This window comes from Schistocerca piceifrons, chromosome 4 (genome assembly GCF_021461385.2).
Source record: "Schistocerca piceifrons isolate TAMUIC-IGC-003096 chromosome 4, iqSchPice1.1, whole genome shotgun sequence".
Lineage (NCBI taxonomy): Eukaryota > Metazoa > Arthropoda > Insecta > Orthoptera > Acrididae > Schistocerca > Schistocerca piceifrons.
The window spans coordinates 630,791,058-630,814,990 of NC_060141.1; the positions used below are offsets into that span (position 1 = coordinate 630,791,058).

The 23,933-nt window shown below is 42.9% G+C and overlaps 1 protein-coding gene across 1 annotated transcript in view; it reads left to right on the plus strand.

Moving 5' to 3' along the window:
• Positions 1-23,425, plus strand: part of LOC124795193 (soluble guanylate cyclase 89Db-like) — a 440,530-nt gene extending 417,105 nt beyond the window's left edge. Inside the window, exons 12-13 of the mRNA XM_047259097.1 lie at positions 7,400-7,489; positions 21,921-23,425. Of these exons, the coding sequence (XP_047115053.1) occupies positions 7,400-7,489; positions 21,921-22,088 (258 nt within the window). The 3' untranslated portion in view covers positions 22,089-23,425. The remainder of the gene's footprint in view (positions 1-7,399; positions 7,490-21,920) is intronic.
• Positions 23,426-23,933: the final 508 nt, after the last annotated feature.

A 23,933-nucleotide genomic window follows, 5' to 3' on the forward strand; every position in this document is an offset into this window, starting at 1 on the left:
TGAGATCATCAGTCCCCTAAAACTTTGAACTACTTAAACCTAACCAAACTAAGGATATCACACACGGGATTCGAACCTGCGACCGTAGCAGTCACGCGGTTCCCGACTGAAGTGCCTAGAACCGCTCGGCCACAACGGCCGGCGATGTCCACGGGACATTAAACATTAATCTCCCCCTCCTCCTCGTTTGTAACAAACGTGCTTTCAGTGCTACGTGTTGTACTTCATTGACGACCCTGCATTTGGATCTGGATCCTGGTTAAGATGTGACAACGTAAACACTCCGTCCACCACCTGGCAGAAGCAAGGCGAGCAGTGACTGTATGCAATTAGGCGTGCTGCGTACATTACATTCAGGATAGCGTACACAGCACTCCAAGTTCCGTAAGTCACTGTTCGCCTTTCTTTGGTCAGGCGGTTGACGGAGTGTTTACGCACGATCCAGCACTCTAATGACCACCCCCTATGTTCGACGTCAACGCGCAATAACGATTCACAGCTGACTGGTGGCAGCACTATCAGTATGTAAAGCGTGTCGGGGGGGGGGGGGGGGGGGGGAGGGGGGCAGAACAGCAGTACAGTCGTTGTAGTAACGCGGAAACTGAGCGATTTACCCGACGTCCAAAATGGCATGATCTCTGGCTTTCGGGCAAAAGGTGGAAACCTTTCCCAAACGGATAAGTTTGTAAACTGTTCGTGTGCCGCCGAGGTTAAAGTATACCGTGCATGGCAAAATGGCGCTATCCAAAACCGGCACCGAGGCAACAGTGGTGCACCATGAGTCATAAATGACAGGGGCAAACGACGGCTAAGCAGATGTGCACGGTCGAACAAACGTGCAACTGTTGAGCAACTGTTGAGCAACTAACTGTCCATATGAACTGAGCGGCTACCAACAGTGTGTCTCTTAAACGACCGTTCAGCGAACCTTGCTGTGTATAGGCCTCCGCAACAGGCGCTGACTGCTGTTCATCGCCGACTAAGGCTGGAATTTGCACGCCAGTGTCGCAGCTGGACGTTCACTGAGTGGCGACAGGTGGTCTTTGCAGATGATTAAGCCGTGCGGGGTAGCCGTGCTGTCTAAGGTGCATTGCCACGGTACGTACGGCTCCCCCCGTCAGTGGTTCGAGTCCTCCCTTGGGCATGGGTGTGTGTGTTGTCCTTAGCGTGAGTTAGTTTAAGTTAGATTACATGTGTGTAAGCCTACCGACCGATGACCTCGGCAGTCTGGTCCCACAGAACTTATCACAAAATTTCCAAATTTTCCAGATGGTTAACCTTTGATGCCACATCACACAGATGATCGTCGGCGCGATCAGCTTGAAACGTCTGAAAGCAAACATACCGCAACAATCGTCAGAAGGGTCCATGCCGGAGGGCATTACCTGAGTGATCTCATTATTCCGGAAGTCACAATGGATCAACACAAGTATGTGTCTATCGTTCGTGACCATGTCCACCACTATATACAGTTTGTTTTTCTTCGGCACCATGGCATCATCCAGCAGAGCAATGCAACGCGTCACACAGCTCGCAGTGTATGTGCACTGTTAGAAGAGCACCGGGATTAGTTTACGGCACTCCCTTGACCACAAAAGACCCCGGATTTAAAACCAATCGAGAATCTGTGGGATCCTCCAATCGACCAGTTCGTGTCATGGAGCCCCAACCGAGGAACCTAGCGGAGCTGGCCACAACACTGAAGTTTGCGTGGCTCCAGATCCCCGTCGGTAGCGCCCAGAACCTCACTAACTCTCTTCCCGCATGCCTCGCAGCGGTCCGCGGTGCAAAAGCTTTTTATTCAGACTTTTGACAGGTGGTCACACTAATGTGACTGGACGGTGTACGATCATCATGTTCCACAAATTGAATTTAACGTTACGTAAGATAGCCCGACCTCTTAACACATGATACGGCACAGCTCCGTACGTATCTTTTATGATGACTGTTCGAAGCGTAACCTGACGATGATCTTTCGAACGAAACAAGCCATGACTTAATAAATGTGTACCACTACAGCTGTGATGGTTTCTTTTTAATATTAATTCTTTTAAGAGTCTCAGCACTGTTGCCAACTGAAGTGCATGCGATTGATAGGGCGGAAATGGGAATTTGATGACGTGACGCAGAGCAGGGTTTGAGAGTTGAATGATGGCTTAATTCAAACCAACTGTACACTGAAAACTGTAAAAAAATTAGTTACGTCTACGACTTTTACTATCATAAGGGGGCCCGCACTACAGCATTACAACAAAGACATCCTTGTGTTTTAAATTTTGTGATGTGTGCTCTTTTGTGGTGTGGACCCCTAGCCTGCAGTCTATTGGAACTTCCTGTGCACACTTTGTTGATTTTTAGTGGATAACGGTGCGAGGGACAGGTGCAGTTCTTGGACAGAGAATTCAGATATTTATTTAGTTTACATCTGACATCAAATACTGAACGTAATACATACCTTTATTGGCCTTAGTTGCAGCGTCAGTTTGAATGTTGAAATATGTACACAGATACAAAGAATTACATTTCAGTCAGTCTCGAATACTATGATTGCTCTGTGGATGACGAGTCCCGACCGCCATGAAAGTCTGTAAATGTAATGAAATGGCAAACTAACAAAATGGGGCTCTGTGTTAACTTAAGTAGACCCGCTGCTCGAACTCCAGAGAGGGGATGCTTGCATATCGTTGGCAGCGTCGTAAGCGTTCGTGGCAGAACCCTCATGCCGCCCGCGGTGGCGGCTGAAGGAAACACGGCGGCGTGGCTGGCGGCGTGACTCGCGGCGCGGTAAAGTGCGGCCGAGCGGATAGCGGCCGATACCGGACAGCGTAAATAGGCGCGGCTACACCCGGTCCAGTGTGCAACAGCACAACAGTCAGTGACAGACAGTAGTTTACGAAATAACTGACACAGCAACCGCCGATCACGAAACGAATTTGGTCATGCCTTCTGTTTTGGTCGCCATTGTCACATGACTGTGAGGACCACAATTACGACCACTAACGTAGTTGCTGTAATTTCTGTTCATCATATCCTTCTGAGTCTAGTAGCGAGAATGAGCAGCAGAGGGATTAGGCTATTATAAATCTGCAAGACGAACTCAGTACTGCAGGTTAACGGGAAACGTAACGAACAGATTCGGTTCTAAATTACACAGACGTTGCTGACGTGGCTATAATTGAGCTCAGGTAACGACCAGCCAAGACTTTTGCCCTTTCCCATGTTTGTCATCCACTTTTAGTCTGATACAGGTATAGAATCTATGTTATTCTGATAGGAAAGTCAGTTCTGTCCCTGATCACACAAGCAACGACATCTGCACGCCCTTCAACCCATAGAGCAGAAGGCGTGGAACCATTCTCACAGACACTTCCACCCCCACTGCAGTGTTCAGAGTGTAGTCAACACTGAGGACGAAGACATAAATTCCGCCCATGAACATGAAATGGCAGTTGTCCCGTGCTATGGTCACACAGAATTATAGAATTATCGACTACTCACTCGAGGTTGAATAAGACCCTGTTCTGAATGCCTGCAGACACATGTTCTGTCCATCATTCACCGTACAGTAGTTCGGGTAAATTTCCTGTGGTCTGCCTGTACGTCTCTAACAATTACTTCCTTATTTCTGGTTATGAGCCTAACGTCATTTAGTGTGTCGGTGTCAAACAGGGAACTCCGGTATCCCGGACCGACAACTACCGAAGCCAGCCGGAGCGGGAATGATGAGACACGTTTGAAGTTCGCTAAGCATTAGTCTACTGCGATAAGCAATACCAGGGCAAGTAATTCAGTTGACACTTCTAAAAAGAGCAATAAAACGTTGGACAGTCAAACATAGGTACAAGGAAGTTAACTGCGAAGAAATCTTGGGTAACAACAGAAATATTTCAAATGAATGACGAAAGAAGAAAGTGCAAAAATATTCAAGGCAATTCATGAATACAGCAGCATTAAATCCCTTAGGAATGAAATAAAAAGGAAGTGGAGGACAGCGAAGATGAAATGGCTGCAGGAAAAATGTGAAGAAACCGAGAAAGAAATAATCGTCAGGAGACTGACTTAGCATATAGAAATGTCAAAACAACCTTCGGTGAAATTAAATGCAAAGGTGGTAATATTAAAAGTGCAGTGGGAATTTCTGCATTAAATACTGAAAAGATAGCAGATACAAGGATACGACCAATTACGCTGGCGTGTAAAATGTGTGAGACTGGCGATATACCATCAGACTTTTGGAGCAACATCACCCATACAATTCCGAAGATTGCAAGAGCCGACAAGTGCGACAGTTACCACACAGTGAGCTTAACAGCTCATGCATCCAAGTTGCTGACAAGAATAATATGGAAAGACGGGTAATTTACATTCTGCACAAGAACCAAGAGGGAAACAATAAGAGTGGAGGACCAAGAACGAAGTGCTCCAATTAAAACTGGTGTAAGGCAGGGAGTATCTTTCACCCTTACTGTTCAGTCTACACATTGAGTAATCAATGATGGAAATAAAAGAAAATTCGCTGATGACATTGCTATCCTCATTGAAAGCGAATAAGAATTACAGGATCTGTTGAATGGAATGAACAGTCTAATGAGCGCAGAATATGCACTGAGAATAAGCCGAAGAAAGGCGAAAATAATGAGAAGTACCAGAAACGAGGACAGCAAAGAACCTAACGCCAAAACTGGTGATCACGAAGCAGACGAAGTTAGGGAACTCTGCTGCCTAGGCAGCAAAATAACCCATGATGGACGGAGTAATGAGGACGTAAAATGCAGACTAGCTCTGGCAAAAAGGGAATTCCTGGTCAAGAGAAATCTGTTGCTATCAAACATAGGCCTTAATTTTAAGAAGTAGTTTCCGAGAATGTACGTTTGAAGTACAGTATGTATGGCAGTGAAACATGGAGTGCGGGGAAACCGGAATAGAAGAGAATGCAGGCATTTGAGTTATGGTGTTACAGAAGAATGTTGAAAATAAGATGGACTGATAAGGTAAGGAGTGTGGAGGTTCTCCGCAGGTGTGGGATATACCAGAAGTTACACTACCAAGTAAGAAACTTATCAGCAAGACGATAGTAACTGTACATAACCTTACTTGTAATTAATAGCTAGCTGTATATTACAAACCGTAAGTCCAAACTACACAATGTGATCAAAAGTATCCGGACCCCTGACTGAAAATGACTTACAAGTTTGTGGCGCCCTCCATCGTTAATGCTGGAATTCAATATGGTATTGGTCCACCCTTAGCCTTGATGCCAGCTTCCACTCTCGCAGACATACGTTCAATCAGGTGCTGGAAGGTTTCTTGGGGAATGGCAGTCTATTCTTCACAGAGTGTTGCACTGAGGAGAGGTATCGATGTCGGTCGGTGAGGCCTGGCATGAAGTCGGCGTTCCAAAACATCCCAAATGCAGAATGAGATTTTCACTCTGCAGCGGAGTGTGCGCTGATTAGATAGGATAGGAGACGAGATACTGGCAGAAGTAAGGCTGTGAGGACGGGGCGTGAGTCGTGCTTGGGTAGCTCAGTTGTTAGAGCACTTGCCCGCGAAAGGCAAAGGTCCCGATTTCGAGCCCGGTCCGGCACACAGTTTTAATCTGTCAGGAAGTTTCATCCCAAATGCATTCTATAGGATTCAGGTCAGGACTCTGTGCAGGCCAGCCCATTACAGGGACGTTATTGTCGTGTAACCACTCCGCCAAGGCCTTGCATTATGAACAGGTACTCAATAGCGTTGAAAGATGCAATCGCCATCCCCGAATTGCTCTTCAACAGTGGGAGGCAAGAAGGTGCCTAAAACATCAATGTAGGACTATGCCACGCAAAACAACGTGGGGTTCAAGTCCCTTCTGTGAAAAAAAAAAACGACCACTCCATAACACCACCGCCTCCCAATTTTACTATTGGCACTACACACGCTGGCAGATGACGTTCACCGGGCATTCGACATACCCACACCCTGCCATCTGATCGCAACACTGTGTACCGTGATTCGCCGCTCCACACAACGTTTTTCCACTGTTCAATCGTCCAATGTTTACGCTCCTTACACCAAGCGAGGCGTCGTTTGGCATTTACCGGCGTGATGTGTGGCTTATGAGCAGCCGCTCGACCATGAAATCCACGTTTTCTCACCTCCCGCCTAACTGTCATAATACTTGCAGTGGATCCTGATGGAGTTTGTAATTCCTGTGTGATGATCTGGATAGATTTCTGCCTATTACACATTTCGACCCTTTTCAACTGTCGATGGTCTCTGTCAATCAACAGAAGAGGTCGGCCAGTACGCTTTTGTGCTCTATGCGTCCCTTCACGTTTCCACTTCACTATCACACCGGAAACAGTGGACCTTGGGTTGTTTAGGAGTGTGGAAATCTCGCGTACAGACATGTGACTCAAGTGACACCCAATCAACTGACCATATTCGAAGACCGTGGGCTCCGTGGAGCGCCCAATTCTGCTCTCTCACGATGTCTAATGACTACTGAGGTTGCTGATATGGAGTACTTGGCAGTAGATGCCAGCACAATGCGCCTAATATGAAAAACGTGTGTTACGGGGGTGTCCAGATACTTTTGATCACATAGTTTATGTGAAAAACGCTGAGAGAAAGAAGGGACAGGATGATAGGACGTCTATTAAGACGTCAAGGAATATCTTCTGTGGTATCAGTACAATGCGAGCTGTAGAGAGTGAAAACTGTGGAGGAAGAGAGATTGGAATACAGTCTGCAATTAATTGAGGACGTAGGGTAGGGTCAAGTGCAACTGTGAAGTGAAAAGGTTAGCGGGCCCCACCAAATCAGTCAGATGACTGATGACAAAAAAAGAGAAAAGACTCCTCTTCAGTTTGACTGGGGTATAATTTTATTGTGTTTCAGTCTTTCTTGTTCAACACATACTGCGTATAATGTTGCATTATTATTTAAAAGGCCGAAAGGTAGCAATCAAGATTTTAACTGCATGTTAAAGCCATTTTGTGTGTACAGTTTATTTTGTAAGTTCGTGGGGAAACTTTTAGTAATTGTTTTCATGTACATTTAGAGCATTTTATGTGTATTAACCGCATTTGTTCCATCACTACACCTATATAACTGGATGTGGAAGTGTTACTATAGACCACCTTAATACATCACCATTGACGTAATTACTTCAAAATGGTTCAAATGGCTCTGAGTACTATGGGACTTAACATCTATGGTCATCAGTCCCCTAGAACTACTTAAACCTAACTAACCTAAGGACATCACACAACACCCAGTCATCACGAGGCAGAGAAAATCCCTGACCCCGCCGGGAATCGAACCCGAGAACCCGGGCGCGGGAAGCGGGAACGCTACCGCACGACCACGAGCTGTGGACGTAATTACTTCATTATTTTTAATTCTTTTTTTTCAGCCCGGAGAAGTTCACGTTTCATGCAGAACTCGCAAGCTGTTGCAAGAACCAGTATACCACTTCGAATGCCGAGGCTGCATTGTAGTTAAGGTGAGTTCAACTAAGTCCAGTACTAATATTACAGTATAATTAAACTGCATGTGCTATTTCACAGCTCTAGTTCTTCAGTCCTTCTACGTTATAAACCAAATATAAGTAAAATGCATACTTAGTGAAAAACAGCAGTTCTTCTGTGAATCTGAGATGATTATTTAATTTTAATGACACTGGCATCGTAATTCTCATTAACAAGCAAACGGGGAAAATTAGTGTGAGAAACCTAAAATGTGGAAGTCATTACGCCCTAAAAGTGAACAACTGAGACATTATGTGGCACAAAATTAGTAATGATTGGAAATACAAGTCGTATGTAGGTCCACCGCAGTTTATGACAAAAATAACGATCAACTCAGCAAATGTCCTGCTTCATGGCTGACAACAGAATTAGGTCGAATAATGAGCAGTCTGGCCCCCACAGAGACACACACATGCATTTATACCCGGTACAGTCACATTAGCGTGACCACCGCTCTATGTAAGGCCTGTCCGCCCCGATAGCTGAATGGTCAACTTGACGGACTACCGTCCTAAGGGGCCCGGGTTCGATTCCCGGCTGGGTCGGGGATTTTCTCCGCTCAGGGGCAGTTGTGTTGTCTTCATCATCATTTCATCCTTATCTGGCGCGCACGTCGCTAAATGTGGCGTCGAATGCAATAAGACCTGCACCAAGGCGGCCGGACCTGCCCCGTAAGGGGCCTCCCGGCCAATGACGCCAAACGCTCATTTCCATTTATGTTAGGCGTCAACGTGCAGTAACCAGTCACAAACGGCAGGTGGCAGCGATACCAGTAGAGGGTATAAAAAGCGTGTCGAGAGGACGAGGAAAACAGCGGAGTCTTTGTCGTAACGCGGAAAGGAGCGATTTCTCTGATGGTCATGGGCTTTAGCGGCTCGAGTGGAATCATTTGTAAACTGTTCACGCGCTGGCGTGGTTAAAGTATACTGTGGATGGCAAAATGGCGCTGTCCAAAACCAGCGCCGAAGCAACTGTTGTGCACCACGTATCATAGATGACGAGGTGAACGACGGCTGCGGAGATGTATGTAGGCGAACAGACGTGCAACTGTTGAGCATTTGACCGCTCAGATTAACCAAGGGGCTACCATCAGCGTCTCCTAAACGATCGTTAACCGAATACTGCTGCGTATGGGCCTGCGTAGCAGGCACTTGCTTCGTGAACCTTTTCTGGCAGCTGTTAATCGGAGATGAGTGGTGCAATTTGCAATGCAATATGGCAACAGGACGTCCATCGGACAGATGGCCATTGGTATAAACGTTGTGAAACGTCTGAAAGCAAGCGCCCTGCAACAATTGTTGTAGGGATCCAGGCAGAAGGGCATTCCCTGGCTGACCTCGTCATTCCAGAAGACACAATGCATCAACACAAGTATGCACCTACACCTGGGCACCATGTGCAACTCTACATGCAGTTAGTTTTTCCTCGCCACGATACCATCCGCCAGCAAGACTACGCAACGCGTCACATAGCCCGCAGTGCAGGTGGGTGATTCGAAGAACACCACGATGAGTTGACCGTAGTCCTCTGGACACAAAACTCTCCGCATTTAAACCCAATCTAGAATCTGTGGGCCCACCTCCATCGGGCTGTTAGCGCCATGAATCCTCAACTGGAATCAACACGGCTCCACATCCCCATTTGTACCTTCCAGAACCTCACTGACTCTCTTCCTGCACTTCTTGTAGTAATGCTTGATGGAAAAGGTGGTTATATTAGTCCTCTCACTGGTGCGCCCCGCCACGAATTCCTCTCCTGTACCAACATTTTCATCTCACACTAACACTTTCACTCAACCTCCTCAATTATTTGTTGAATGTATTCAATTCTCTGTCTTCCTCTACAGTTTTTATCATCTATAGCTCCTGCTAGCTAAGACCACGGTAGTTATACCCTGATGTCTTAACTGATACCCTATCGTCTTGTCCCTTCTTCTTGTCAGTGTTTTCCACACATTTCGTCGCCGGTTATGCGAATAGCCTCCTCATTCCTTAGCTTATCAGTCCACCTAATTTTCAACATTCTTCTGTAGCATCACATCTCAAATGCTTCGATTTTTCCGTGTTCGGTTTTCCCATTGTCCGTGATTCACTGCTACATAATGCTGCGCTCCAGAAATGCATTCTCAGAAATTTCTTACTATGTCTGATAACAGTAAACTTCTCTTTCCCAGGTAAGCCCTCTTCGCCAATGTTCGTCTGCTTTTTGTGTCCTTACATCGCCCGCCATAAAATATTTTGCTCCCAAGGTAGCAGAATTCCTTAACTTTTTCTGCTTCGTGATCATCAGTTTTTATGTTAAGCTTGTCGCTATTCAGATTTCTGAATGGCTCTGAGTACTATGGGACTTAACATCTGAGGCCATCAGTCCCCTAGAACTTAGAACTAATTAAACCTAACCAACCTAAGGACATCACACACATCCATGCCCGAGGCAGGATTCGAACCTGCGACCGTAGCTGTCGCGCGGTTCCGGACTGAAGCGCCTAGAACCGCTCGGCCACAAAGGCCGGCTTTTTCAGTTTATTCTCAACCCAAATTCTATACATACTACACTCAAGAGATCCTGTTACTATTTTTCTTTTTCATTGAGGATAGTAATGTCATCAGCGAATCTTATCACTGATATTCTTTCACCATTAATTTTAATCCCACTCTTGAACCTTTCTTTTATTTCCGCCATTGCTCCCGCGATGTGTGGATTGAACAGTAGGGTGAAAGGCTACATCCCTCTCTTACATCACTTTTACGTTCTTGGTCTTCCACACTTATTTTTTGCCTTTTGGTTCTTGTGCAGATAGTAAATCACCCGTCTTTCCCTATTGTTATTGTCAGCAACTTGGATGCGTCAGCTGTTTACTTCACTGTCCGATATTTCTCACACTTGTCAGCTGTTGCAGTCTTCGGAATTTTGTGGATGATGTTGCTCCATAAGTCTTATACAGTATATCACCAGTCTGAATAGTCGTTTTGTTGCGACTTCCCTCGAAGATTTTAGTAATTCGGATAAAATGTTACCCAAGCCTTCTGACCTATTTGATCTCAAGTCTTCCAAAGCTCTTAAATTCTGATTCAAATACTGTATCCCATCTCTCTTCTCTGTCGACTTCTGTTTTTCCTTCTGTCACGTCATCAGGCAATTCCTTCCCGTCTTAGAGGCCTTTAATGTACACTATCTTTGCATTCGCCGTCTCTTCTGCATTTAACATAGGAACTCCTACTGCACTCTTAATATTACCACGTTTGTTTTTGATTTCACAGAAGGGTGTTTTGATTTTTCTATATGCTTATTCAGTCCTCGACTATTACTTCTTTCTCGATTTCTTCACACTTTTCCTGCAACCATTTCACTTTGGCTGATCTGCATTTCCAATTTATTTCATTCCTAGGGGATTTAATATTGCTGTACTCCTGAATTTACCTGAAAATTTTTGTACTTCCTTCTTTCGTCGATCAGTCGAAGTGTTTCTTGTCTTACCCAAGGTTTCTTCTCATGGGTCCAAAATGCAGAGGTCATCGGTCCCTAGGCTTACACACTACTTAATCCAACTTAAATTAATGACAACACACACACACACACACACACATATCTCCGAGGGAGAACTCCAACCTCCGACGGGGGGAGCCGCGCGAACCGTGGCAAGGCGCCATCGACCGCGCAGCTACCACGCGCGGCTTCTTCTCAATTACCTTCCTTGTACCTACGTTTGACGGTCCAACATCTGTTATTGCACTTTTTGGAGGTGTCGACTCCCCTTCGACTGAACTGCTTACTCTGGTATTGTTTATCGCAGTAGCCTCATCCTTAGCGAACTTCAAACACGTCTCGTCATTCCCCAGTAACTTCAGTCTGTTCTTCATCATTACTAAATTATGGTCTGAGTCTATATCTGCTCCTCGGTATGCGTTACATTTCAATATCTAATTTCGAAATCTCTGTCTCACGACGATGTAACCCAGCTGAATCTTCCCGTGCCTCTGGGTCTTTTCCATGTATACCTCTTCCACTTGTGATTGTTTAACAGAATTTTTGTTTTTACCGTCTAAAATTTATGGGTGTACTCAATTAGTCTTTCTCATATGTCGCTCCTGCTGCCAAGACACATTCTCCCATAACCATTTTTTTCTATTTCTTTCCCTGCAACCGCACTGAAATCCTCTAAGATCTAATAAGATCTTCATTTCCCTTGGCGTACTAAATTACTCGTTTGATATCCTCACATACTTTCTGTATCTTTCATGTTCTGCTTGTGACGATCGCATGTATACCTGAAATCTAATAAACACAACCTTATGAGTGAACTGTTTACAGTAGCTCACCCTCAGTCCTCCCTTCCTATTCATAACGAATCCATCACCCATGATACCATTTTCGCCTGCTGTTGATATAACTCTATATTCGTCTGACCAGAAATCCTGATCTTCTTTCCATTTCAGTTCACTGGCCGTCACTGTATCTAGATTGAGCATTTTCATTTCGCTTTTTAGAATTTCTGGCTTTCCTATTACGTTCAAAATTCTGAAATTTCAGCCTCCGACTCATAGAATGCTATCCCATCGTTGGTTATCTCATCTGTTTCTCATGTTTCATGAACTGTTTACAACGGATTACTGTAAGGGGAATTAGTAGACCCGTCCACAAACCGACGACGGGAGCGATGGCCGCACATCAACGTCGCCTGGCTTTGCTTAACGCAGATTATAAAGTTTTTGCGCGGCTCTGGTAACGCGTTGCCTCCGGATGGGCCATTTAATACAGAAAGAGCCGCAGGGGAATGTCGCGATTTAATCGCACTGACAGCAGCATTCAGATTCCGCACCACGGTTTTTGCCAGTGGGTCTGACAGCGCATTCGACAAGGTGCGACATCGTTTTCTATTCTGTCATGGCACGAATGTGTTTTCCACCCCCCTTCATTGCCAATATCTGGCGCCTGTGTGGCCACGCCGAATCCCTGATTTAGGTCGATGACTTTATGGCAGGACCAATGACCATACACCGCTGCTTAAGGCAAGGTTGCCCACTTTCGACACTACTCTCTGCCTTAACCCTGGAGCCACTCATCGGGAGCCTGACGACTCACCTTTTTGGTCTCACGTTGCGACAGCACAATTTTCGTTGTCGTAGATATGTGGACAAACTCCTCCTCTTAGTCTACTCGTGGACCGAAACACATATGGTACTCAAATTCATCTCAACGTGCGAAACTGCAGTGGGCGGTACCATGAATGTCGCGAAATCCTCGGCGACGCCCATTGGACGCGACCTCTCGCGCGACGACTTAGCACCTCTCCCATGTGTGCAGAGCCTTAGATACCCTGGTATCATTTTCACCTCCACAATGCTCCGCTCCGCCGCTATCAATTTTGCGGTCTAACTTCCAGCTTACCCGTACGGCACTGAAATAAGATCTTCTCTGACGACTCGATTTTTTACAACACGATGAATACCTCAATCAATATGGGACGTCCAAGATGATCCGCCGGCCGCGGTGGTCTCGCGGTTCTAGGTGCGCCGTCCGGAACCGTGCGACTGCTGCGGTCGCAGGTTTGAATCCTGCCTCGGGCATGGATGTGTGTGATGTCCTTAGATTAGTTAGGTTTAAGTAGTTCTAAGTTCTAGGGGACTGATGACCACAGCAGTTGAGTCCCATAGTGCTCTGAGCCATTTGAACCATTTTTTTGATGATCCACATTGCACAGTTATTCCCATTATCATTAACCATTGGATGCACACCTCCAGGCTGCTTTCGGATATTTTATTAGGCCGGCTCGATCTTTAAGGTCTGTTGCGAAGTGATCATCCTCTTCCTGGGAGCGGGAGGTCTTGACCTTGCCAACGTTCGACTCCAAGTGGCGTCTTTGTACATCGTCGTCATGCATTAGTAGTGGTAAGGTGGCGCTTCCCTTTTGCGCAGCTTGCTGGCTTTCTTATGCCCACGTCCATATCCCCGCCAGTGTCACATCACGCCCCGTCTGGCGCACATTTCTGACTTCATCGTCGACTCAGTTACGCCCACGCTCACTTAATGAGCACACGTCTCCCTCAAACCTAAGGTTTCTTCATCCCACCACTCCGTCGCATATCCCACAACAACGTCGAACTCAGATTTCCGTTGAGATGGTGGCCCACAATTTAGCGTCATGTCCACCAGCCTTTCTTTCCCTCTAACGTTTGGGCAACATGGTACCATGTGTGGTTGAAAAATTCACCATAAATCAGCGCCTTGATGCAATCGGCTAATCGAATACCCCGCTCTGTACATTTTACCACCCAGTAGACTTCGATGCCCATGTTCGCAGCTCGTTGTCTAGTGGCTGGTGTTGCTGCCTCTGGATCACGGGGTCCCGGGTCGATTCCCGACCGGGTTGGGGATTTTCTGTACCTGGGGACTGGGTGTTTGTGTTGTCCTCATCATTTCATCATCATCATCATCATCATTCGTGAAAGTGGCTAAATTGGAATGTGTGAAGATTGGGACTTTGTATGGGTGCTGATAACCGCGCAGTTGAGCGCCCCACAAGCCTAACATCATCATCATCATCGATGCCCTCCATCTGACTTGTGCTGCCATCGGCGTTGTCTGGAAACTGGATCGGCAGTTCGTTGCCTGCTACCTCCATGTTCCACTGGACTCAATCGACCTATGGACTTTTATCCAGCCTCAGGGCACTCATTTCCCCACCACCAAAAATCTTGCTAGTATACAGGTTAAGGGATGTAACGTTAGTTACCTGTTTATTGATGACGATAAATCACACCTTGACTTCTGGCAGTACTGGCAAACCACCCACAATGAAGTAGAGCACCAACCACACTACCATACCTTCTCCTCCAATTACCTATGTCACTCCCGCTCAGACGGACTGTGCCACACATGGTTATCCCTCGTCGCCCCCCCCCCCCCCCCCCCCCCCGCCCCACCCCTGCTGAGGTCTGAGACTCGCCACACTACATCTACATGATTACTCTGTTATTCACAATAAAGTGCCTGGCAGAGGGTTCAATGAACCACCTTAATGCTGTCTCTCTACTGTTCCACTAGGGAAAAACGAGCACTTAAATTTTTCTGTGCAAGCCCTGATTTCTCTTACTTTATAGTGATGATTATTTCTCCCTATGTAGGTGGGTGCCAACAAAATGTTTTCTCAATCGGAGGAGAAAACTGGTGATTGAAATCATACAATCATGGTGATTGAAATTTCATGAGAAGATCTCGTCGAAATGAAAAACACCTTTGTTTTAATGATTGCCACTCCAATTCATATATCATGTCTACATTTCTATATCGTACCCCACAGTGGAGCAGGAGCGTGGACAGGCGCCCATTTATTTTATGAACATTGTGCACCCGATCAACCAAGTTAGCAATGGCATCCACCTGCATGTCAGTCTGTACCGCTATAACTGCTTGCACTGGTGATGGAAGGCTGCACATCCAAATAGCATGCAACAGTGAGTCTGAAACCATGTCAGACTATGCTGTGCTATATAGATGGTTCTGGCATTGAGATAGCCTCCTGTTGCTGCATTCCTGTTGGCACAGCAACTGGTGTATTTGTTGTTCCTAAGGTGATGAAAGCTAATGGACCAGTTCTTCCTTTAGCCGTGTATATGAGTAATGTGTCAGTGGGATGGTAACTATTTCCTGAACTTTGGTGACATAGTTCTAGTTGAGGTAGCTCATGACATGCCTGAATCTGGCAGAGTCGCAAGTTACATTATTGCTCAGGAAGTGGCCTCCACTTGGCAGAACCACATGAATGGTTCCCAGGGCCAAAAGGGAGGCAGCCAGACCAGCACTCCTCTAGTGCTTGCCACTACTCCAGCACCAGTAGGAGGCATAGTACAATGGGGCTTTGCACACTGAAATTTTCCTGAGCTGCCTCCAGGAGTAAGAAGTCCGTGCATGCAGGAGGTGCCCGTAATTAGCTCTCAAGTCTCTGGTTGCATGATAGTAGACCTTCTATAGTCCTTTGCAATTCCTCTAAAGTTGCCATCTTCCTTTAAAGTAAAATTCTAGCACAAGTGGAAAGCACACAATAAAAACTATTCAGCACAAGAAGACACACAAAACAATATTAAAAAAAAAAAAAAAATGTTTGAAGGTCAATTTTTTTCATGCATGACTAAAAGCAAGCACAGATTTGTTCATCCATCAACAAAGTAATGTTTGCACATGACATCAGCATCACTCCACTCATGATTCTGCTTCACATGAGCTGATAAGAGTTCGTCACTATGTGTTTAATGTAAAATCACATCAGGGTCACCATGAGATGGAAAAATGTAAGGTTCACTGCTTACAAATTAGTGGTGCAATGGTTGGTTTTATTGTCACACCCACCCACTGTGTTCAGAGTGCAGTATGTTGTGACAGTAAATGACTGAGAATATGTGCACTCAATGGTACATTAATTTGTGGCAAAGGAATACACAATCAATTAAAAAAGTTTTGTAATGACGAGAGTCTGTCCTCTTGCAGTCGGGTGATTGCAGCAATAGGTGTTGCACAATAGATGTGCTAGAAACTTTTCTGGAGAGTGTTAAGTCCTCAGTCATTGAGCATGTTGTCTGATCACATAACCACAGAAAAAACAGTGGATGTGAGAGCAGATGAAACACATAACCATCTTCTGACCCCATGAGGCACTGTGTACTTCTTAGTCGCGATGTAACAAGAGGGACAAATGGATGGCACTGTCTAAATAAACCTATACATGTTTTGGGGAACTCACATGAATCTCAACTCATGTGGCCTGCTGCAAGCATAATCATACACCTGGAGACACATCTACACTGGCCCACTGCTCAGCTTGCACTGAACTCTGCTTTGCCTTTTACACACCAATGTGCATCTCGCTGTGGCCAAAATTTGGTAAATTCATGGGCATGCCAGTAGATGCCAGGCACCACTAGTATGTGCTGGTGGAACTGCAGCTCACACATTTCTCAGTGCAGCTGCCACTCTACCTTCCTCCCAGTTTCTAGTTATACAGATACTTAGACAGGAATTTGCTTTCCCTATATCTTTAACTTCAAAACACTCAGATAATCCCTAATACAAGTTGTATTCTATTACATTGTCATTACTAAAACTGAACTCCATCTGAACAGACCTTGAAGGCCCAATGGCACTGACTGACTGCCATGTCATCCTCAGCCCACAGCTTTAACTTGATGTGGATATGGAGGGTCATGTGATCAGCACTCCACTCTCCTGGTTATTGTCATTTTTCGTAGCCGGAGCCACTACTTACCGATCAAGTAGCTCCTCAACTGGCCTCACTAGGTCTGAGTGCACCCTGCTTGCCACCAGCACTCAGCAGACTGGACAGTCACCCACCCAAGTGCCAGCCAAGCTCGAAAGAGTCTAACTTCAGCATTCTGATGGGAACCAGTGTTACCACTGCAACAAAGCCATTGGCACATTTCCATTACAAAAGACATAAAAATCATCTACATAAAAAGTAACAATTGCAAGATTTTTGCTGATGTTTCAATAAATACATAATCTTCAACAGTGTTTGTAATGTAATCTAGGTCTTAAAGCACATTTTTTGCCTTTTCATTCCACTGTCTAGCCGACTGTTTTAAATCATAAATGGTTTTAGATACATTATAAACTTCACCTTCATTCACTTATGATATAAACCATGTGTTTGCTTCATGAGAATAGTTTCCCACAAGTCCCCATACAGAAAAGCAGTCTTAATATCATGAATAAATCTTAAGATCAAGATTTACAGGTAAACTAATGAGAGCTCCATGAGTACTACATCTCACAACAGGTGAAAAGGTTTCTTAATAGTCTACACCAAACTTTTGTGTAAATCGCTTAGCAAGAAGTTTAGCATGGCAGAGTGCTGTACCATCTGCATTCCTTTTCAGCTTAAATTCACACTTCTTACCTACAATACTTATACTCTTTGTAGGGTCCACAGGCTCCCAAACACCACTGTTCTGTCATGGAATTCTCCAAGTTTACAGGAACTTCTCCCAAACTGGAATAATCACTTATCAAATAGGTGACATAATCTGGGTACTCCATAGGTTTGAGTACATAGTATGTTCTTCCGACTGACTGGGCCTCTCCTGGAGGATCTGTTGGCCACATCTCCGTCTCTTCTCTGTCTACTACTGACTGAGTATCTGCGATGTAGTGTGGTTCTTCATTCATGTTGGTTCTGTCACTCCCAGCACAGCTGACTTGAGCTACTTCCTCTGTCTCTCACCATCTGGTCAGAACATGCAGAGATCTTCACTCTTTACAGCTGGTGTCCTGGTGCTGTCAGTCACACACTCAATCCCCAGAAAAATGTCACTCCTCTCTTTCAGAATTTTCTTGGGTTCTGTGGATCAAATAGTCTGTAACCTCTGGTAATTTCATCATAACCTACAAAAACAGGACTTTTAGCTTTGACACTTCACATTCTTCTATTTTGATCTGGTAATGGGGAAGGGCTCAAAAACCTAATACCTATAACTGTTCATACACGGTAATTTTTCCTGCCATAACTCCTCTGGAGTCTTACCATTAAATGCTCTGTGAAGAACGTGGTTCATTATGAAAACAGCTGTATTGCATATCTCTGTCCAATGCTGCTTAGGTAGACAAGATTCAAATAAAATGCACCATGCCATCTCACAGATTGACCTGTTAGTTATCTCCCTGCAACATCTTGTTTGGACTATAGGACAGACTAATCCAATGCTCTATTCAATTCTCTCTTCAAAATGAACCAAACATGTAGTTCACAAATTCACTGCCATCATCTGATCTAACTGCTTTGATTTTTGCACCAATGCTAATTTCTTCCCAAGTTTTACACAAACAGAAAAATTCAAATGTTTGATCTTTACTCTCTAGAAAATAACAGAAGGTCCCACTGAACTTTGCCACACCATGTGACATTTACTACATGGGACCACATAAATCAATAAGCACAAGAACAAACAACTCTGTTGTACATTGCCCTCCAGTCTTAGGAAATAGGAATTTTGACATCTTACCATGCACACACAATTTACACTTGTCAACAGGTTCAGATCACACTTCAACCATATGCCAACTCTTTGTAAATATTACTTAAGTACAGTGTCAACCCTAACATGACCACATCTGTATTGCCGTACGTCTTCCATATTACAAATTTTTTTAACAGTGAGAGTAGCTCATCTCACAACATAGCTTCAACTTTTTTAGTTTATAAATGCCATTTCATTCTGACCAAGAATTAGGTAGTCACCACTTTTGAGAATCTTACATACATCTTTGCCAGAAACAACATTTACATCTTTTTCATCCAGATCAGAAACTGACAAAAAGTTAGCAGCTAAGCCAGGGACAAGAATAACATTCCTCATGGAAAATATACCTGGTGAATTCACAATAAAATCTCCTTTCCCTTTACTTACTGGTTCAACATTATGAACAAACATCAAAATTTTCTGTTTGTAGTTTTCTGATACAAAATCATAAAGCCATTCCTTGCTTGAAGTCATGTGTGAAGATCCAGAATCAATGATCCATTCATTCTAGTTGAAATTCGACATCCCAAGTGCACAAAACAATGTCTTGTATGCTCCCTTGAACTATTTCTTCAACATTTCTTGCTTCTGGGGACAGCTGGACTTGAAGTGACTATACTTCTAACAATTGGAACATTTTATTTTCGTCTCTTCTTGCTTGTCTTTGGAGAAAAGCTGATGTGATTTCTTACAATGCACTGTGAATAATGCTCTACCACTTCCATCTCTGCCCAACTTGAAGTATTCTTCAACACTTCCATTTAGTAGCTTTGCTTTGTTGATTTCTGATGTGAAATTTTCGTCTGTTGCATTGGACACTATACTCTTCCTGTAGACCTATAAAATGACTTTTATCTTAATAACATGAATATTTATATATATGTTTGGAAAGAGAGAGAGCTTGATTTTTGATTGAGATTTTTACTTTAAATCATAACTGGTACCTGGATTTTGGTTGCTACCTCCTTGAATGATCAGCTTCTGCACCAGTTGGTGGCGTATTATAATTTGGAGGAAGTTATTGTTTAAGGTTTAAAATACGACTCTGTTAGTTACTTGACCATATTACAGATAGCTTTGAGCCCAAGTTTTTGTAGCTTTTCATATCTAAGGGACCACTGTTATAAGTAAATAAGATCAAACAGCAATCTGCTGGTCATGAGAAAAGGAGATTGCTTGGCACACAAACTTCCTTCAAACTACACATTCTGCTACATCAAAATTGGTCAGTGGAGTTCAGCGCCATACTATTGCACAACGACATAAGCCAGTTACTGTAATTAAGAAATTATGAGAGGTTGCTACTTATTGAATGAAAACTATAGAGAATGCATTTCCTTTCCTGTATTTTAGTGAACTTTGTACACTTTCAATTCTGTCGATTGATAGCCGGCGATGACAATGAAGTTCACCTCCTTTTCCAAAAACAAGATATTTCTACTCTTCACTTCCAGAAAATTTGTATACATAAATGTGTGGCAACTCTTACACATACTTTACTCAGTTTCATCACTACAATAGCAATTTTTATTACATGTAACAATATGTTCTGACCGACGGCCTAACAACACGTCCTCTTTCCGCAAGATACAGATCAACAGTCCTCTTTTTTTTTAATAAATCAATTTTTTTATTTTTTATTTATTTTATTTTTTTATTTTTATTTTTTTTAGTCCATACTCAAAGATTCACAACTACTATCATTGCGGGGATTGCTCACTAAAGAGTTTCTTGCTGTCCAGCTGTGCTTCACTTCACTTCAAGTAGTTTTTGAATCACATTAACATTTATGGTATTTACATACATTAATGAGCTTCTCAGAGTAAAATCAGGCACAAATTAGTTAAAAAAAAAAAGCAGTGAGGCGCACATAACATTACAAACCAGACAAACATTTGGTATATTTCTATGCATAATGAGCGCAATCAGCCCATCATCTGATGGCTTGTCCATGCTCTGCAAATTTTTTGGCTACAAACAGAATATGAATAATATAACTCTGAACATTTCCTTCAAATTTGGATAATATATTATCAAAAGACATCCCAGAGTTTCATCCACTTCATTTTAATCTTACCAGCAAGATGGTTTTCCAGGATATTCCAAGATTCTATTACCTTTGTTGTGTTTTCCTCATGTACATACAGAGATTTATCCATATCCAAGGCATCTATAACCATGAATGAAATTTTCACTCTGCAGTGGAATGTATGCTGATATGAAATATCTTGGCAGATTAAAATTGTGTGCTGGACCGAAACTCAAACTTGTGACCTTTGCCTTTCACGGGAAGTGTTCTATTAACTGAGCTACCAAAGCACGACCCATCCCAACAGCTTTACTGCCACCAGTACATCTCCTACCTTCCTTAAGTTTTAACCTACCAGGAAGCTTCATCTAAATCCTTCTCTGCATTCATAGCAGTACGCACCACCTATGGCCTAGCCCAATAATTTTTTGTGCATCAGAATTAATTTCATTCCAAACTTCCACATGCTGTAATCATTCTTGTTTTTCAGTTTGTCTACCACTAGAGTCAAACTTACATTGGAAGACATTTTTGGAAACCCAAATTCACAAGCACTAAACCATGTTACTGATTTCTTTTGAAAACCATGAGTTCAAATGCCAAAGACTTTGACTAAACACAAATCGAAACAAGTATCACTCACAATGTGGTCACATAACCTAAAATGCAGGTTCAATTATTTGTCTACATACGTAGCTTGCCACATGGATTTACCCATCTGGGCCCATAACTCATACACAGAGTGAGGTATGTGATGGTAACGATAAATTACAATTACATTGTTCATTCTGCTTGTATTAACAGAGAATGTATTACATGGTACACACACAAACTAGGAATTACCAGTCCAAGACAGTCCTCACCTCATAGACAGTGATGACAAAGAAGAAACAATGAGCTAGATTACCAGCACAACAACAGTTTCCTTTAGCATCTCTCTATTTATAGCCTTATGCTTTCTTTCAGGCCTACTGTGCACAGTCACTGTCTTTTTTGGAAGTTTCTGTATACATTGAAGGGTCCATGCAATTATGAACTGTCCTGTAACTACATCTCTCTGAAGGGCATGGCCAATTACTCTTCTATGCTTGAGCTATAGTCCCTCTACCTGCTCCTGACCAAAGCTAAATGTTTCAAGTTCACCCTTGAGATGTAACACTACTGCCTCTTTATCTTGGTTACTCTCTGTGTGTGTGTGTGTGTGTGTGTGTGTGTGTGTGTGTGAACTTATAGCACCAATTATTCACAAATGTTTCAGCTACATTTCATGTAATATTATATGATTTTCTGTTATATTGTTGTCAAGAAACGGCCAAAACTAATAAACACTTCCTTTATTTTTTGTAGGGTAAAGGGAAGATGGAGACATTTTGGCTGAGAGAAGCAAAACCAGAAGACAAAAATGAAGAAGATCCCATAAAGAAAGGTTTATGCGGGATGGAAGCTGATAGTCCAGTGAAAAAAGAATCCCTAGTAAAAACATTTAATAAGAAGTCTGCAGAAATTAATACATAGTTCACATGAACCTAAGGACACCTTGTGAAAGACACTCTGAAGAGTTAAATGTTGTTGATAGTACAAATTACTTAGTATGAGGGTGAGGAAAATAATGATGAATTGTCTTACATAATAATGAATGAACAAGACAATAATGTGAAGGTCCATTATCCGAAAAATGTATAAGACTTTTCAGTCAAAAAAATGTGCCGTCAATACTCTTGGCACACATGTATGATCATGGAGTGAAGTGGCAGAATTTAAAAGCTATTATATTTGAGTTAGATGCAATCTTGCAGCTAGAACCTCACTACAGTAAGTAGTAAAGGAAATTGTACTGTACCTAGCTTGAGATATGTATGATCTAGTGCACTGTCATCTGACTCTAAAGGTGTATATCTTATATTAAATGTTGCTGCTACAATGAAGACACATAGATGCTTATGTCTAAAAACATCTTTACTTGATATTTCCTGGTTTATTTTACTAAAGAAGAGGGAGCTTCAGTTCAATACAACATATGATTACGGAAACATAAAAATTCACAAGAGCTTGGCCATTTCTGAAACAAATAATTAAATTCATTAATGCTGTTCAGGCAGTTTGTAGGATTTTATACAGAATTTCTTCGTTTTAGTGTAGTACTACACAGCTTAAAAACATTCCATGAAATTGTTCTTCTAAATCTCCAAAGTCAGGTATTTTCAAAGTTTGACTCTTGAATGACACTTTTTAACTACATTAAATGAAATTCATAAGATTATGTTCATGAGCTTTATATTCTGTTGTTTTCAGTGTTAAAACTGTCTTCTGAAAGTACCTGTAATTTCTGAATGGCAGAGAGTCCTTTCTCATTCTTGTAATTATCACCTATTTAAAAAATTGTGTTTGAAATGTGTTGTAAAATAAATTAATCTTAATGATAACATTAGTATGAGAGAAGCATTCACCAGATAATATTTTTATAGATTAAATTGAAGGATTTCAAACCAAATACAAAACAGTGCAAAATACCAATATCTGAAATAATGTAATAAGCCCTATAATGAGACTATAGTATATATAATTCATATTTTTGTGATGATCAATTATTAGTGCATTATGACTAGGAAAGGAAGCTAGACATTTAATAATTATCTATTTTCACAAAAACATGACTAAATACGTTCTTCTAAATGAAATTGCTATTGAATAAAATTAATTCTTTGCAAAAAATCTAAATTATCTCCACTAACAAGCATACAAATAGGTATTTTTTTGCAGCACAAAAATGGAAATTTTAGCAAGCAGTATCATAAAAATAACTGTTTGTTTAATTTTTAGTGTGCTAACATGCATGAAACATACCTCAATCAATGTACACTATTATTTCTGAAATGATGTTATATTTGGAATTGGAGATTAAACAATAAATTATCTTTTATAATGAAAGATCTCATATTTAATGCTATTTTGTTTTCACATTATTGTTACATCAATACCATTTATGTATCTCCTAATGTGTGAAATAATGTTCACAGTGTGACAGTCGGATGTTGCACTGCTTTACTGCAGAACAGTATCTTAACCTTGTAAGACTACTGACTACATGAAACTTCAACTTCCTGGCAGATCAAAATTGTGTGCCGGACCGAGACTCGAACTCAGGACCTTTGCCTTTCATGGGCAAGTGCTCTACCGACTGAGCTACCCAAGCATGACTCACGCCCCATCCTCACAGCTTTAACTCCGCCAGTACCTCGTCTCCTGTGAGGACGGGGCGTGAGTCGTGCTTGGGTAGCCCAGTCGGTAGAGCACTTTACCGTGAAAGGCAAAGATCCCGAGTTCGAGTCTCGGTCCGGCACACAGGTTGGATCTGCCAGG